This window comes from Notamacropus eugenii, chromosome 3, assembly GCF_028372415.1.
Source record: "Notamacropus eugenii isolate mMacEug1 chromosome 3, mMacEug1.pri_v2, whole genome shotgun sequence".
NCBI classification, from domain to species: Eukaryota; Metazoa; Chordata; class Mammalia; order Diprotodontia; family Macropodidae; genus Notamacropus; species Notamacropus eugenii.
In genome coordinates, this window is record NC_092874.1 from 95,916,004 (window position 1) to 95,933,709 (window position 17,706).

Consider the following 17,706-nt stretch of genomic DNA (forward strand, 5'->3'; position numbering starts at 1 on the left):
GTATATAAATATGTGTGTGGATTGTTAAGTCTGTAACAAGTAACAGACCTCTTGTACACGACAAGAATGATCAGTTGGATTGCTTCATTCAAGGTTATTAGGTCTAGTATCACATACACAGGTGATATACTTGTACACGTGTAGTATTTGCCTCTATTCCTGATTTACTCTTGTTGTTGCCTGGGTAAAAATCCTTTCAAGGGGTTTAAATGAATTCACTGAGCTAGCCACCAGATGGCACTCTTCTCAAACTGTAACACAGTATGGGGACTATGGGTACAAGGTATCAACTTTACAGAGGCTGCTGTACCCCCACTAGACACTAGAGGGTAATGAAGTCTGTGAACTCCTGAGTTGTTTCCTTCACAAAGACGCTGATTTTGTGTTTGACTTCAAAAGTAGCTTCACCCCTTGTTCTTGAGTTCCAACTCAGAGGATGAGACACAACATTAAAAGATATAAATCCTTACAATTTTCTGAATCTGTTCCTACCTCTTGAAAGGAGTAGTGGAAAGAACCCCAAGTGGGAGTTAGAACACCTTGGTTCAGATCCCAGATCTGCTACTTCCTAACTTTGCAACCTTGAGCTAGTCACAAGTACTCTAGGCAACTCTGACTAGGAGAATTTAAGCACCATGGCCAGCTGGCATTTGGGGGTTATGTAGACCTTGGAGAGCTCATCAAATCATCCAGAAACACTGTTAATCTACCTTTTCACAAATTAGGAGATTTCATTATAGCCTACTGCCCCAGGAGGGCCTCAGAGTTCACTGGTTAAGGCCACTCCCTGAACATTCTGATACGAGGACAACTTTTGGTTTCATAAGCAAAAGAGAAAGCAGCACCTCAGATCGCTTTACCAGCCGGGTGGAGAAGATCTTTTCCACTTCTCTGGGAGAAGGTGAGCCTTGGAAAGGGCTGGGAAAGGGGATGGGGGTGAGATGTAATGGGTTAGAGGAGCCCAGAGAGTGAACACAGAAAGGAAAACAGCAGGGATTTGGGAATTTGGGATTGTGAGAGGAATGGTGGGTCATTTTGATACAAATGTGTAGCTAATTTGTCAGTCTGCCTCTTTCTATTTAATAGCTTTCTTTCACTCTACATTACTGAAGGAAATGGTCCTTGTTACAATGATTTTTAGAAAAAAAACATTCTCCCCATGATTATCCTTCCCGTGAATAATTGTTGAGGACTGCACATGTTCACCTGTGCCCTAAACACATGATAAATATGGATAGCATTCTGGACTAGGAAGACGTGGATTCAAATCTTACTCTAGACCTTTGCAGGCTGTCTGACCTTAAGTCACTTAGCCTCCATGGGCCTCCATTTTCTTATCTGTAAAATAAAGTGTTTGGATTTGACAGTCTCTAAGGTCCCTACCAGCACTAGATTTACAGTAGCAGTGAGGCTGCCCCTGCTCAGCTCTATCCCAGAATCTAAATGACAGTTTTACTTTGTGCAGAGGGGAAACATGGAACCAGCCTGAGGAAGCCAGGAGAGCAGGATTGCCCTTTGTTCTGTGGGGCAACTTTGCCCCAACCACCTTAGTGCTTCAACAAGAAGCCCTTAAGGGAAGAGAGGCTGCCCTGGTTTCCTGGCTGCCCAAACTGAGTCTCATAAGGTGTGTAAATCTTAGTGGGGTCATAATTGATCAAAAACCTGAAGGGAACCTCAGCTTTCTAGGCTAAAAAGCTGAATTTTACCTGTGTAAGTGAGGACTAATTAGGCCTTGGGGGTCCTGATTCAAGTAAACTAAACTCACAAGAGACTGATTGCTAAATTAGAGTGACAATTAATTGATTTCAGATAGGGGGGTTGTTCCTGTAAGGTGACAAATACAGATCCTCAGGAGAACAAATTATAGATCAGAAGGTGTTTGGTGATAATGAAATTTGTCAAAGAAAGCAGGAAGTTCTGTTAAAACACACACACATTTTGATGATATCTGTTGTATTTTCATCACTTAGATTTCCTTGACCTCAAATCTTTCCCTCCTCCCCTACTGGAGAGTAAACACTTAAGTCAAATACATATTTTAAAAAAGTAAAAAGAGAAAGGAGGAAAGATACTCATCACAACTAATTGAAATATTAGAAAAGAATCCAACATCATATTTCCTGTTCTACACTTGTGAATCCTGACCTCTGTTTTGTCTTTTTCATCTCAAACTTTTGTTATTCATTATATCATATCATTCAGTTTTGTTTTGTTTTGTTTTTTGCTTTATGGTAGTTTTTATTCCCATTTATTTTGATGTAGTTATCACATTCTTGCCAATGTCTACTGGTGCTCCAGGATGCCTAGAAAAGCAAGGGATGTTTTGGATCCTTAAACTTCTCTCCTAAGCTTCCTCCTCTTGGACTCACTCACAAAAGGGAAAAAGAATAGGAGGAATCGAGAGTCTATCAATAGCCAATCATAATCAGCTTGATCAATGATCACATGGCAGGTAGCTAATAGCTAACAGGCATCTTGAAAAGCATAAGATTATATATATATGTATATATATATATATATATATATATGTATATACATATATACATATATGTATGTGTGTGTATGGAAATATATTAAATGCAGTACATAAAGGACTTTACTTGTAGAAGAGCTAGAACTAAAGATGGGATGGTTATAGGAGGTTCAAATCCTCCCTTCAGTGCTAACTGTATGGCAACGGGCAACTTTCTGAGCTTCAGTTTCCTCATCTGTCAGTTGCTGATAATATGTACCTAACAATGCTGTACTATGTACCTAAGAATGCTGTTGGAAAGAAAGCATTTTTAAGTCTCAATACATTATAAAATATGGGCAATTTTCATGGGTCTCAGATATTTCAGAAAGTCTTATTGTTAGAGCATTTTTGTGAATGTTTCTGTATCTGCCTGAAGAAATTTTGGTGACACTCTAATGAAATCAGATTTGTTTGGGGCACATCATGAGGAGTCCTAGGCATTCCTCCAAGGAGTAACAGTGAAGAATTATGGGATACCCAGTCTTCCTTCCCCAATCTAGGACAATTCTGCTTTGCTTTCAAGGTTCAGCTTAATTTGCCTTCTATATACAAAGTTTTAAAGAGTGCATTCAATGAGCAAGACCCTGCATTAGGCTCTGTGGAAGAATGTGCAGATGGGAGACTAAGACACAAGTCCTTCAGGCATTTAAAATTTTCTGGTAGGAATATGACACACAAATAACTCCAATTTAAGATAAAACTTCAAGGCCTTTGTGAATTGCATAGTCAACAAATCCATGAGTTCAGAGAAGAGGAGATCATTTCCAGTAAGAACGATCTGCAAAGGGTTCATGGAGGAGGTCATCCTTACTGATCAACCTTGCCCTTGAAATTCCCAACATTTATAATCTATGCCACATAGTTCAGGCCTTGTTTTATCTGTATGTCTTATCTCTCCAAGTAAGTTGTCAGCGTCTTGTGGGCAGGGGACATCTCCCATATCTCATTTATGTCTTCTGCAGGGCTAACTATAGTTATGGGAAACATAGGTACACAACAGGTGCTAAATAAAATGTACTAGTTAAGTGTTCATATTTATACAAATGTCAAAACAAATACAAATGTGTATTTTCCTTTGTCTTTCTTCTTCCCCACTTGCAGCCCTGCTACTTCACTACTGTTCAAAATGGGATCCAGTACAAGTAAATCTGTAAGTAGCACTTTCCTCAATTCTTTGTACTCTGGTAACTAAAAATCATAGACTTCACAGACACATAGAATGTTTAGGTCAAGAGAGCTAATCCAAAGTCAGTTTGCTTCTTTCCTTTCTCCATTTGACATCTATGTCACTTAGACAGATGGAGGCTAGCTCCACAGAGAAAATGGAGCAGTTTCATTTCTGGGTCTCCCCCAGATCATGGCAAGGTCATATTTCTATGAAAGTAACCTAATCAATTCTACTTTATTGGGCAGGAAATTCGAATGGCCTAATAATAAATAATTAAGACCCATTAATTATATGCTGACCTCTAAGTAAATTATAAATATAAAACTCTGAATATATAAAATTTAGTAATGTGACAAGAAATCTGTCCTCAGTAGAATTATGAAGCAAAGAGACAGGGATTTCTAGTGATTCCCTCTTCCCTTCCCTCTTAAGAGGGAAGGGCTTCCATTCCTAGCTTCCATTCCCTCTTAAGAACCCCTTTCATACTTTGGGACTCTTGGTAGATGAGCTAAGACTCCCCTCTAAGGAGTCCTAAAATAGGCATATATTCCCTCCAGGGTTTGCCTTCCTCCCTTCTCTGTTACCCATGACCTATCTGTGCCACATTCTCACTTCTCTGTTAGTGTATCATCTGATTAATTTATCAAATCTAAGGCATTAATGGTTGATAATGATTTAATGATATTCTCTTTTTTGAAAATGTCATTTGCATTTTAAGTTTTTCAGTGCTTTGAGCTACAGAAACAAGTGGAAGTGGGAGATTCTTGTCAACTCCTTTTTTTCTCCCTCCATAAAAGGAATTTGTGTCATTAAGATGATTCCTAAGTCTGGCTGTGCAAAAAAAAAGACAATGATGTCTGGCACCACAATTAAGTATTAGATTTATAAACTGTTCAAACTGGAAGGGATGTTAGGAGTCATTTTGTCCAACCCCTTCAGTAAACAAATGAGAAACCTGAGACCCAGGGAGCCGAAGCAGGCACACAGTGACTATGGTAGGAGGTTCTATGTGAAAAATTCCCGATGAGTAGTATAGAGTAACCACTGATCTTGCCATCATCCCTCAGTGTTCCACATCAGCATAGATGAATTCTAAGATTTACTTAGGTCATCACAATCAGTTGTCATCCCACCTCTCCCTCTGCCTTGCTACTCCAGATCTGTTCATTACCTTCACTGTGACCCTCAATCCTCATGCCCTTCAGTTGTCTCCCAGATTATCACCCCTGCATTGTCTGTACTCTCCTCCCTCCTTTCTAGATCCTTAGATAAACCAGCTGAATTCTACATTCTTCTCTTTTTCTGAGTTTCTTGTCCCCCTATCCTATCATCCATCTTGCCCTGCTGAGCCTCAGCCTTGTATTACCCTCATCATCTGAAGCCTTTGCTTCAGATCTTATGTTGTTGAAAGAAACTGGAGAAAACCCAAAACTCATGGTGACTAGGTGCACCCCAAATTTAAGTGATATAGTCTCAACTGAGACCTCACCACAAGACAATCTATGAGGCAGTGGCTTTTAAAATACTTATGATCCAGGAAGGGATAACACAGCAAGCTATTTTTCTGCCATTAGTATCATAGTATTAATTAGCTATTATGATGATTAAATTATTAAATGTTATTATCATCATTAAATTAGTTCTCCCTGGAAACTAAGGAATAGAACATAAAGCAGCAAAGGTTTGATAGGGGGAGAAGAGAAAGAAAGATCTACAACCACAGTAGGGGAAGACCTGGGCAGTCAAGGTCAACCTGACAAGCTGGAAAGTTCATTTCAGGGAGACCAAAGAAAGAAACAGAGCTCCTTAAGGATACATCTGAAAGCACTGAAGAGAAATGTTGCTGACTTTACAACTTTGACATGGATCTCTCCTAGCCAGAGAAGTGAGGAGTGGAGCTGAATGGTCTTGTCCTCTCTGGTCATGGGAAAGGAGCAGAGACTCATAAAGCCAGAGACCAATGGTCAAGCAATAGTTTCACCCAAATCTATTTCACCTTCAGAAACATCAAAAGGACTAGATTTCGTTGATGGATAATAGATAGAGGTATGCCCACTACTGTGTTAGACATTTTGGAAATAGCAGACAAGGAGAAGATATCGTCCTTGCTTTAGTTCTGATGGGGGAGAAAAGATGGACACACATGACTTAGGACAAAGACGTATTAAGTGCTCTCTACAGGCCAGGCCCTCTGCTAGGCACTGAGAAAACAAAGATAAAAGTGAAGCCCTCAAGAAGTTTGCCTTTTAAAGGGGGGAAAAAAGTATGCTTATAATCTGAGGCAGCCTCACATGGTGGATGGGGCTCTGTACTTGGAGTTAGGAAGACCTGGATTCAAATTCTCCTTCAGAAAATCTCTGTGTGACCATGGGTTAGTTACAAATCTATCTGTGCTTAAGTTTCCTCATATGTAAAATGAGGGGCTCAGACTCTGTGACTGTTAGGGCCCTTTTCAGCTCTAGATCCACTAGCTTAAGAAGCAAATACCAAATAAATACCAGGTAGTTTGGGGGAGGATCCATCATAAATTAAAATTACAAAAGACTTCATGAACTAGGTGTCATTTCATCTCTGCATTGAAGGAGATAAGGGATTCTAAGAGGTGGTGCTGAGGACAGAGCACATTTTAGACATGGAAGACAGCCTATAGACCCATAGGGGACAAACCGTGACTTTTGCTCCCTCCCCTCATATGTGGAACTTTTCAAGTCCATCTCTTGAGGAAATTTATTTCCCCTTAATTATTAACTTTGCCTGTAATTAAGGAAAACTGCCAACAGTTTGAGGTGGTGCCTCAAGAGCATTATATTTAATTAACTGACAAAAACCACGTAGCCAGAATTGAAACAAAACTGACAACTAGTTATAACTTGGTATCTTTCCCACTAAACTCTAACTCATCAAGTTAATAGCTCACACTCATGTAATGTTTTATGTTTTGCCAAATATTTTAGAGATTTTACCTCATTTTATTCTCACAAGAATGCTGGGAGCTAGATGCTATTTTTATCTCCATTCTGCAGATGAGGAGACTGAGACAGAGAGAGGTTAAGAGACTCACCCAGGGTCATACAGCTAGTAAGTATCTGAGGCTAGCTTTAACCTCAAGTCTTCCTGAATCCAGAACAACGCTTTTATCAGCTTTTTCTGACTTCAGGTCCAGCATTTTATGTACTGGGCCACTTAGCAGCCTTACGTAGTGATTCTAATCTTTAATTTATTTTTTTTAAATTTCTAGACCGTATGGAAAGTTTCTTTGTAACTCAGTCCACTTCTGTTTATATTGGGTTAAAAGGCAATCCTAGAGGTCTACAGAGTTTTAAGATTCTGGGGATATAATAGGCTAACTAGGCATCTAAAACCCAGTCATTTCTAACAACTTTCTTCCTGTAATGGTAGCCCTACCTCACCTTTCCTTATTACCTAGATGATGGGGTTTTCAATCAGGCAAATTTATCCCCACAGATCCCTGATGACGATGTGAAATATCAGCCTGATAATGCCCTGAGGATTGTCCTGGTTGGGAAAACTGGAAATGGAAAAAGTGCAACAGGGAATACCATCCTTGGGGAAAAATCCTTTAAATCTGAAATTTCATCTGGTTCAGTGACCAAAGAATGTCAAAGGAGAATCAGAAACCGAGAGTCCAAAGAAGACCTTGTGGTCGTGGATACACCAGGGCTGTTTGACACAAAGCAAAGTCTGTGGACCACTTGTGAGGAGATCAGTCGCTGTGTTATCCTTTCTTCCCCAGGGCCACACGCCATCGTTCTGGTTCTGCAGCTAGGACGCTACACGGATGAAGAGCAACAATCCGTCTGCTGGATCAAGGGGCTCTTTGGGCCCGATGTCACCAAGTACCTGGTGGTTTTGTTCACTCGGAAAGATGACCTGGACGGTCAGACACTGGAAGAGTTTTTGAAAGGATCTAGTACAAACCTCAAAATGCTCCTTAAAGAGTGTAAAGAGAGATGCTGTGCATTCAATAACAAAGCCCAGGGCACTGAGAAAGAAGCCCAAGTGGAAGAACTGCTGAATATAGTAGAGAAAATGAGGAAGGATAATAAGGGGACATGTTTTTCAGATACCATATACAAGAAAACTGAGGAAAAATTGAACAAAACTATAGAACACCTGAAGAAAACACACAAGCAGCATCTCGAAAATAACATCCATGATTTGGAAGAAGAATATGCTAAGAATCCAAACCCCACAGATGAGGACAAACGCAAAAAAGAGTCTAAAAAAATAGAGCTACAGAAAAAATATGAGGAAAATATGAAAAACTTAAGGGTACAGGCAGAGCAAGAGACAAGCATACTGACAGAAGTGGCAGAGTTAATTAGAAAGGCTATTACAAATATTTCAAATTGGTTCCAAAAGTTGGCATAGGAGCTTTAAATGAAATGAACTTACTTTCTTTTGTTCATAACTATCCCTGATTTTGTGTAAACTCTGTCTATATACAGAATTGAGTCCTGATTCCCTTCATATCAGTCAAAGATAAAGATTTTTTCAAACCATGATACACCGGATGTGGAGGGATGGAGCTCCCACCCATGCTGTGCCATATTACATCTCCCAGCATGCAACTGCCCTCTTCTTTTATCTGAACCTTTACTGGCTACATGTCTAGACACTTGGTCCCCAAATGTAAATTCTGTGGGTCAGCCACCTCAAATCCTCTGTATAAGTGAATAGGTAATAAATCACTGGATATAAATGTTTAAGTCAATAAAGGAGAGTCAGAGGCTCTCTAGAGATAGCAGAAAAGTCTGAGGTCTAAGCAGGAGCAGAAATTAGTGGATAATATTCTCCTTTACTTCCTTGTTTTTATGCTTATTTCATGAAACTATTTCAAAGCTTCTTTATTCCTGACTCTCTAGGTTCTGACCGTTAGTCCCAGAGTCTATAGAAGTCTTCCTTGTCTATGATTAATTTTGTCTTCTTTGTACACTTTAAAACCCGTTTTTCCTGCCTCCTAAACACCCAGTCCCACTTTTCATTTTCATTGTGTCTACTGCTTTGCCCCATGTAGAAAGTAAGCTCCTGGGAGTAGGGATTGTTTCCTTCATTGTACTTCTCCAATGCCATCAGTATCTGGTATGTTGTTGCTGCTGTTTAGTCATTTTCGATTGTGTCCAACTTTTTGTGAGTCCATTTGAGGTTTTCTTGGCAAATGTACTGGAGTCCTTTGGTATTTCCTTCTCCAGTTCACTTCAAAGGTGAGAAACCTAAAGCACATGTCACCTCCATTATCTCACTCCTGAGATGCATCTGAGTGTCAGAGAGGTCAGGAGAATGGCTCAACGGGGCAATACAGGGGAGAGTGAGGAGGAGGAGCAGGAGAGAGAGAGAGAGAGAGAGAGAGAGAGAGAGAGAGAGAGAGAGAGAGAGAGAGAGAGAGAGAGAGAGAAAGGGAGAGAGAGGAGAGAGAGAGAGGGGAGAGAGGGAAAGAGAGGCAGAGAGAGAGAGGGAGAAAGAGAGAGAATTCTTCCCTCTGGGGACCATGGAAGCAGACTCAGGCATCACCAAATCACCTAATTTCGTTTTGGGACTCTAGTCTCCTTTGTCTTATCTTTTTTCCTTCCCTGATGCTCTTGTTATCTTGCATATCCTCCTTCTTTTTCTTCTACTCCCTTTAAGTCCTCAATGCACTAATTCATTGAATTGTGAAATGGTCCAACCATTTTGGAGTGCAATCTGGAATTATATCCAAGGAGTTATTAAACTCTCTATACCTTTTGACCCAGCAGTACTCCTACTTGGTCTATTTCCAAAGATGATTAGGGAAAAAGGAAAAAAAAAACTGTGTTCTAAAATGTTTATTGCAGATCTCTTTGCGATGGCAAAGAACTGGAAGTTGTAGGGATGCCCATCCACTGGGGAACAGCTGACCAAATTGTGGTATATGATGGTTATGGAATACTACTGTGCTCTAAGCAATGATGAGCTCAATGATATTAGAAAAACATGGAAAGAGTTGCATGAAATAATGAAGAATGAGATGAACAGAACCAAGAGAACATTATTTACAGTAACAGCAAGATTGTTTTAAGAACAACTTTGAGTGAATAAGCCATTTTGTGTATTATAAATACCCAAATTAACTATAAAGGACAAACAAAGAAGGATGCTATCTGAGTCCAGAAAAAGAACTGATAAATAGAAGTGTGCACAGAATAATTTTACATATACATATTTGTGTCTAATGGTATTCATCTTTAGGGTGGGGAAAGGGAAGAAAAAGAAAGGAATTTACATGATAATTTTGTTGTATATTTGAAAGGAATGGGAAGTCATCCATGGTAAATTTGCAGCTTCATATACTCTCATCTTTTTTATTGTGCTATGTTATGGAAATACTTGTTTTGTTCCATTTATTCCATTAAAATAAAAGCTCCCAATGTCTTTAAAATCTTTCCCCTACTCTCTGAGTCCTTTTTCTAGACAGGTTCCATTCTCTGTTCTTCCCTTCTCCCTGTCTGTGAGTGGATGTCCGCCCTCAGCTTCTCATCAAAGGGGCCTTGGGTTTTGGTAACTACTCTGCTCCTGCCTGCAAGATGTTGGGCAAATAAATCTCTTGCCCACCCTGAGCTTTAGCCTCTTCTTCTGTCAAAAGCAGGGGTTGTACTAGATAACTCTAAGGTCCCTTTCAGCTCTGACATTTGGGGTTTCCTGACCACACTGCAGCTCAAAGGTAGCAGCCCCTGGCCAGCGAAGGTTTGGAGGAAAGTAGCTGAGCTTTGGTGAACAGGGGAGCTGTGGGAGGAATACCTTGCCTTGGGCTAGGAGCTCAGTAGATGTGGTGGGATATAGGAGAGGTAAGCAGAAGTCAGATTTTTGTCCACTTCAGACCTACTTGACTACTGGCCTAGAGCAATAGGAAAGGGCTCTATGGTCAGTAAACTCCACTGTGAGGCTTATTCTGTCAGCCAATGGCAGATTCTGGCCAACTCCCTGAAGGGAGTAGATCCTCCATTCACAAGGGACCTAGGGTTGGACTGAGGAGACAGAAAAAATCTGGAATGTCCCAGCTTGTGCTGATGGAACTAGGTGGAGTTTAGTAACATTTAACATTTCAGGAGTCTCAGGGTCTCAGTTTTATGTTTGTTAAAAGTCAAAAATTGACTCGGCAGGAGTGATTCTCATTTGACTCTGAATCAGCAAGGGTAGTTTTGCACATAAGGAGAAAGCTGTTCTGTGAGAATCCATGATTTCAGGGGCTCTCGAACTTCCCCAGCCTACAAGTTTTTCTCTTTCATAATGAACAAAGTCTCTATTCAGTCTTCCATACAGCTGTCTGATATTCCTAACACACAAATCTGACTGTGTCATACCTGTACTCAAGCATCTTTAGTGGCTCCCTATTATGTCTAACAAACTCCTCTATTTTACAGGTGAGGAAACTCTGAGAGGTTAAGCTACTTGACTTGTATCACATAGCTAATAAGTGCCTGCTCTAGGATTTGAATCTCCATCTCCCACCTGATAAGGTATTATGCATTAGTGTGTTAATTGTAATGGGTATTTTCATTTTAAAAGGTGATAATTCTTACCCAACAGAATGAATCAATTGTCATTGAATGTTAGTCACCCATTATTGGAACAGAGGATCATAGAGCAAGAAGGATTCTGAGAGATTATTTAGCACAAGTTACAGATGAGGAAACTGAGACAAATAGAAAGACTGACTCATTCAAGGTCCTGCAGGATTAGAAAGAAAGTCTCCTAACTCCAACCTTATGTACAATGGCCTCAGTCCATGAAACATCCATAGCTGACTGCTGACTACACTCACTGTCTCTACCCTGCCCTTGGTCTGTCCAGATCCATAATGCCAAGAGTAATGACTCACCCAAAATGTTCACCATTTGTTTAAATCATTGTTTCTGTGGCTGTTACAGGTAAACATGAGAGAAAGAAAAGTGGCAAAAGATGAAGAAAATCCCTATGGTAAGGAATGTTTCTGGAAGGGCCCAAATGCCCACTTTCTGCTAGAATTCTAGGTGGCAAAAACTTATAGGCTGAGTACTAAGCTCCACCCTCCCAGCCTGAGATGTCAAGGGCAATAGGAAAGACCTACTACTTTGTAGAGGAAGAGGGGCTGTGTTTGTCAGTTCGATGTCTGAGAGATATTCAAGGTGAGTAACACAACCACTGTCTAAACTACTTATTAGTAGCAAGTAGCAAGGTTTAGAGTTCTAGGGTTTGCAAACACTTACTCACATTATCTTATTTGATCCTTGTGACAATCTTGTAATATATGTGTTATTGTTATCCCCCTTGTATAAGTGAGGAACCTGATACTGACATTCTTTAAGGGAATTGCCCAGGTCACAGACATAGTCAGTCCCCGAGGAAGAATTTGAACTCAGGTCTTCCTGATTCCACATTGTGTCCCTAAGCTGCCTCTGTCTATTATCACTTTTTATTGACTAACAGTAAGGTCATATTTAATGCAAGTTCACAAGGTATATAACTATCAACTGAAGGAAGAGAAGAGCTGGAGGGAGCAGAACGGGTAAATTCACTTGACAGATAAGGAAATCAAAGCTCAGAGACGAGAAGGGATGCAATAATGGAGATTTACATGGTGTTAGTGGCAGACCCAGGTCTAGAGCCCAGGACAGAGCATGGAGCATTGTTGAAGGGGTAAGCCTGAGTGGCAAGGGCAATTCTGGGTCTCTGACTAAGGGCCCTGAGAAGGAGGCAGGGGAGTCAATTCTGAGAGTTAGCTCTCACAATGAATATGTTTTTCGTTAATTTTTCTTCTTTTGTTAAATGGAAAAATGGGCCCCAGAGAGTGCCCAGATTATCCTGAAAAGGGAGACTTGAGTTCCTAATAATAGTGTTTGCTCCCTGCAGATTCAGGAGAGGAGAGGCAGCTGCTACAAGAGCCCAAGCTGAGGCTAATCCTGGTGGGGAAAACAGGAACTGGGAGAAGTGCGACAGGGAACAGTATTCTTGGGAAGAATGAGTTTGTGTCCAAGCTTGGGGCAGTGCCAGTGACCAAGACCTGCAGCAAAGGGAGCCGGAGCTGGGGTAGAGGAGAAATTGAAATCATTGACACTCCTGATATCTTTAACCTAGAAGTGTCCACTGAAGGTCGAATTTATCAAGAAATCTTTCAATGTTATCTCCTCTCCTCCCCGGGGCCCCACGCACTGGTCCTGGTGACCCAGCTAGGTCGCCACACCAAGGAGGACCAGGAAACCATGAAGAAGGTGAAGGAGATCTTTGGGAATAACATCATGAAGCACACAATCATCCTTTTCACCCGCAAGGAAGATCTGGGAGAGGAGTCTCTGGAAGATTACATCAGGTTCACAAATAACAAGGCCCTGAAAGAGCTGGTTGCACAGTGTGGGGGCCGGGTCTGTGCCTTCAACAACCGGGCCACAGGGAGGGAACAGGAAGCACAAGTGAAGGAGCTGATGGATATAGTGGAGAGGCTGGTACAGAAGAACAGGGGTACCCACTACACCAATGAGGTGTACAGCCTGTTGAAAGAGCTCCAATGGGCCAGGCCAGAGGAGCAGTTCAGAAAATTTATAGAGAAACTGGCTGAGTTTAAGGAAAAGAATAAGAGGTCCCAGATATCATGGGAAACAGTCTTCCTGACACTCAGAGCTTTATATGAATCAAGAAAATATCACCCCAAACTGTGGATATTCAGTGTTGCCACCATTGGCTTCTTCTTCCTATGGAGAGTGATGCCCAGCAGTTTTTATAATGACTGGGTGAGCACCAGCAGGCTTTTTAGTGGCTGGTTGGGCACCACCAGTCATGAATAGCTGCTACTTTCTACCATCTTTATTAGTCATCGGGGCAATGGTCATGAGCAATGCCTTCTAAATTTGATCACTTCATGGCTACCTATCACCCCACTTAAGTCAATATAAAGCATAACCTGAGAAATCTAGCTCATAACTCATCTCCTTCAAGAAACCTTCTCAGCCAGTGCCAGTTTCCATGGTGAAGGAAGCTTAGTGCATTTAAAATAGCAATGGATTCCAATCAGATGACATAGGTTCAAAATCTAGTTCTGCTCCTCGTGATCTACCTGAATTTGAATACAACCATTTAATGTCTACTGGTCTCACTTTCCTAATCTATCAAATGAGAGTGGGTGGGTTAGGTGATTTTTAATGTCCCTCCTATCTCTAAATCTAGGAAATGCCTTCTCTGAATTCCTTTCATACATAAATCTGGCTACTGGAGCTGTTTCATACTGCCTGATTCCATAAGTATTTGAGGTCCAAAATCCTCCATTAGTCTCTGCAAGATTAGAAACGATGCCTTCACCCAAATCTACAATTGCCCACACTTGGACAGCACTTCCAGGTTTCTCACAACATGATGAGGTAGGAAATGTGAGCATATTATCCATATTTTTTAGCTGAGGAAAAAGGCTTAGAAAAGTCAATGTGCTTCCAGTAACACAAATGCAAATGTTGAAGCCAGATCTTCCAATTTCAGATATAGACTGTATTTCCTACTTCCTTAAGCTGCTTCTCCCCTATTTTTTGGACAGAAACCAGAACAGGTTAAGCATGTAGAAGACAGGCAATAAACACTGGCTGAATTTAATAGAAACCTATCATTTTTATAAAAGAATATACTATGCTTTCTAAAGTCTCTTGGTTGATCATTATTAAAGGGAATTGATGATTGTGTACAAAACTCCAACGTATTTTATAGTCACTGAGAGCAATTTACTGCATCTAGTTTTGTAAACTCTGGAGATTCTTATCCCACCTCCCACTTTCATTAATGAGTTGTGTCTCTACAGTTGAGGGTAGCTGTGTCTCTTCCTCAGAGGAGAGATCTCAACCCTGAGGGATTGAAAGAGTGTCTTTCTCTAGTGTTGTTCAGTCAAGCCCCCTTTCTGGTGTGTACTCCTCACTCTCAATTGTCAGTTGTGTTATTAATGCCCTTGAGTGATTAGTCCTTCGGTATCATTTAACAAATTAAGAGCAGTTGGCTTTTATGAAGAAATATTTGCTGAGAATATATAGCAAGGGCAGAAGTTACAAGGTCTTTCTTCCCAATAACTGAGGGGTATACTCACCCTTGTAGCAGCTTTGTTCCTAGGGCGACTGGATTTAACCTCAGAATAGTTTTTACCAAACATTTTTGCCACTAAGTTGGCTTATGAATGTGGAAGCCCTCTTTATTGCATTGGATCAACTGCTATGCCAGTCAAGCACTTGTCACTCAAGACTCTGATCCTCATCAGTCTCAGCTGTCTGTAAAATGTGGCATGGACTCCAGCTCCCAGATCTTTGGTGGCTCCCTCTCCCAGCCTTTCAAAGTTCACAAGGTTGCAACCTACTCTGAAACTCCTACACTCAAGAGCAAGAAAGGAGAAAGTGGCAAAGAATATGAGGCCCACAAGACCAGGTGGGGAGCTAGGTAGCTAGCAGAAGGAGGTTAGTGTTCCTATTGCTATGCCTTCTCTTAGGAATAGCAGGGCCATGTACTCTTAGTTTCATGGATCAGAGATGGGTTGAGATATCTCTCTTATCTAGAGGAGGCTCATTGCAGTTCATCCTCCTTGTTTAGCACCAAGAAAAGAAAAAGGGCTGAGGTGCCCACATAGCATTCTTTCCATGTACTATCATATCCACTTCAGCAGCATATCAAAAATAAGTCTCTTTACCATATGGTTAATGGATCCAAAATAGAATACTTGGACATGCTCCAAACTCATGTGGGAAATTAGCTCATGCTGAGCATGCTGGACATGCTCACAAGGACTGGGATCTCACTGGGCCACCCCCATTACAAAACCATCAGTAACCTTTCATCCTAAGAGATGTGAATTCGAATCTATCTCCTTCTAAGTGGTGTTTATACACATATTCTTTCTTTATATATTCTCTATGTGTATTCAGTCTTCCTTCTGAGGCTGTGTGTATGTGTGTGTTGGAGAGTGTACCCCAGGTTTATGGTCAATGTCATGTTTTGCTGCTACTTTTGTTGCAAGCCATTTAATTCAATATCTTTGATCTGAAGTAATTAGATTATCTAGCTGACTATTAAAGATAAACTTATGATGGTGGTGGTAATGTGGTCATGAGCTCTAATTTTAGTGGTGTAGACCTACTGAGTGCCAGGAATGTTGGTTAGCCATTTGTTGTGAGTTGGCAGGTGCTAATATGCTTCCCATCTACTTTTTTTGCTATTAATTTCAGGGCATGCAGAGACAAATTCAGTGCTGATTGCATGATTTAGTGAATTATATACACACATATATGTTTATATACATGTGCACATACTACATTATATATATATGTATATGTATATGTATATATATATATATCATAGGAATCATAAAAAGAATTCAGGAATGTGTAAATGAGCAAGTCCATTAGTAAGATGGTAAATAAGAGCTGCCTAATATAGAAGATAGCATTCCTTAGGTCTTGACAAGCTATACACATGATTTAGAAATATTTTGAATTAAAAAGCAGCAAATTAAAAAAAACAGTTTAAAGAAATAGTCTCAAAGTTTTTGGGGAACTCAATGTAATGTTTTAAAAATGAATTTTAATGGTTTTATCATATCACCTTACTTAATCAAGTTTTGTTTCCTTATGTTTAAATAAAAAACACCACTGAAATCACTGTTTTTAAAATTCAATAAAAGTATTTTAATTGAATAAAAGTGTTCACCTTATTTGAAGTCCCAAATCAGCTTCTTTTATTCTTGGGTAGATACAATACACAAGGTAGATCTGTCGGCCAATGGATGGACAAAAACAATTGCCAAATAGTCTATTTTGCTTGTATACTCTACTTATTTCTTCATAACAATGAAGAAAAATTTTGTTTTAGAATATTTTTAAATAATTAACTTATTTAATTTTAGTTTTCAACATTCACCATAAGATTTTGAGTTTTAAATTTTTGCCACCTTCCTTCCCTCTTCCCTCCCCAGATGGCATGCAATCTTATATAGGTTCTGCTTATACATTCATATTAAACATATTTTAACAATAGTCATGATATAAAGAAGAATTAGAACTAAGAGTAGGAACCATGAGAAAGAAGAAAAAAACAAAACAACAAAAGAGACGGAGAGCAAATAGTGAGCTTCCATCTGCTTTCATATTCTATAGTGAGTCTTTTGGAGTCGTCTTAGATCCTTACATTGCTGAGAAGAGCTAAGTCTATCAATGTCAGTCATCATACATTGTGGCTGTTACTGTGTACAGTGTTGTCCTAATTCTCCTCATTTCACTCAGCATCAGTTCACTTAGGTCTTTCCAGGTTTTTCTGAAGTCAGCCTGCTCATCGTTTTTAATAATACAATAGTATTCCATTGTGTGCAAATACCAAAACTTGTTCAGCCATTCCCCAATTGATGGACATCCCCTCAACCCCCCTCAAAAGAACTGCAACAAATATTCTTTGTACATGTGAATCCTTTACCCATTTTTCTGATGTCTTTTGGATACAGCCCTAGAAGTAGTATTGCACAGTTTTGTAGCCCTTTGGGCCTAGTTCCAAAATGCTCCGTAGAATGGTTGGATCAGTTCACAACTCCACCAGCAATGCATTAGTGTTCCAATTTTCCCACATCACCAATATTTCCTGCCAACCTTCCAAGTTACCTTGGTCTGGAAATTTGTTTCACTCCATCTTTTTGTGTGTTCTGCTGCTCTAGAATTTGTTTAGAGTTATTTTAAAAGGTATTTGGAGGGTTTGAGAAGAGAGCTCAGGTAAGTCCCTGCCTTTACTCTGCTGCCTTGGCTCTGCCCAAAATAAATTTCAAATTCAGCTCAAACAAGTAGGACAGTTTTGAAAGCATCAGGTTTAATTTATTATATGCTTTAAAAAACAAACAAAGAACACAAGAGATATGTATGAAATAGAAATGTGTGGTTACACATACAATTTCTTTTTGTCTTCTACTTTGTATAGAAATATACATTTTTTAGTGTTTGTGAAATTCAGGATTATCTATATATATATGTATGTATATATGTATACCTGTGTGTACATATATGTACAT

At 39.9% G+C, this 17,706-nt stretch overlaps 1 protein-coding gene across 3 annotated transcripts; it reads left to right on the top strand.

Annotated features, from left to right (window-relative positions):
• The first annotated feature begins 817 nt into the window (after positions 1-817).
• Positions 818-16,356, top strand: LOC140533014 (GTPase IMAP family member 7-like). 3 transcript variants are annotated; one of them, XM_072652264.1, is made up of 5 exons: positions 859-901; positions 3,617-3,665; positions 11,084-11,179; positions 11,591-11,639; positions 12,552-16,356. In XM_072652264.1, the coding sequence occupies exons 4-5, from the start codon at positions 11,597-11,599 to the stop codon at positions 13,478-13,480; spliced, it is 972 nt and encodes a 323-aa protein (XP_072508365.1). In that variant the 5' UTR covers positions 859-901; positions 3,617-3,665; positions 11,084-11,179; positions 11,591-11,596; the 3' UTR covers positions 13,481-16,356. The 3 variants fall into 3 exon arrangements, with proteins under 3 accessions (XP_072508364.1, XP_072508366.1, XP_072508365.1); XM_072652263.1 differs by lacking the exon at positions 11,084-11,179 and having other exon boundaries at positions 818-901; XM_072652265.1 differs by lacking the exons at positions 11,084-11,179; positions 11,591-11,639; positions 12,552-16,356 and adding an exon at positions 7,149-10,105 and having other exon boundaries at positions 818-901.
• The last annotated feature ends 1,350 nt before the right edge of the window (positions 16,357-17,706 follow it).

Coding starts and splice junctions, on each gene's coding strand:
- LOC140533014 (XM_072652263.1), top strand. CDS start 3,642: ATGGGATCCAGTACAAGTAAATCT. Junction 3,666..11,590: donor GATCCAGTACAAGTAAATCT/GTAAGTAGCACT, acceptor TGGCTGTTACAG/GTAAACATGAGAGAAAGAAA. Junction 11,640..12,551: donor AGATGAAGAAAATCCCTATG/GTAAGGAATGTT, acceptor TGCTCCCTGCAG/ATTCAGGAGAGGAGAGGCAG.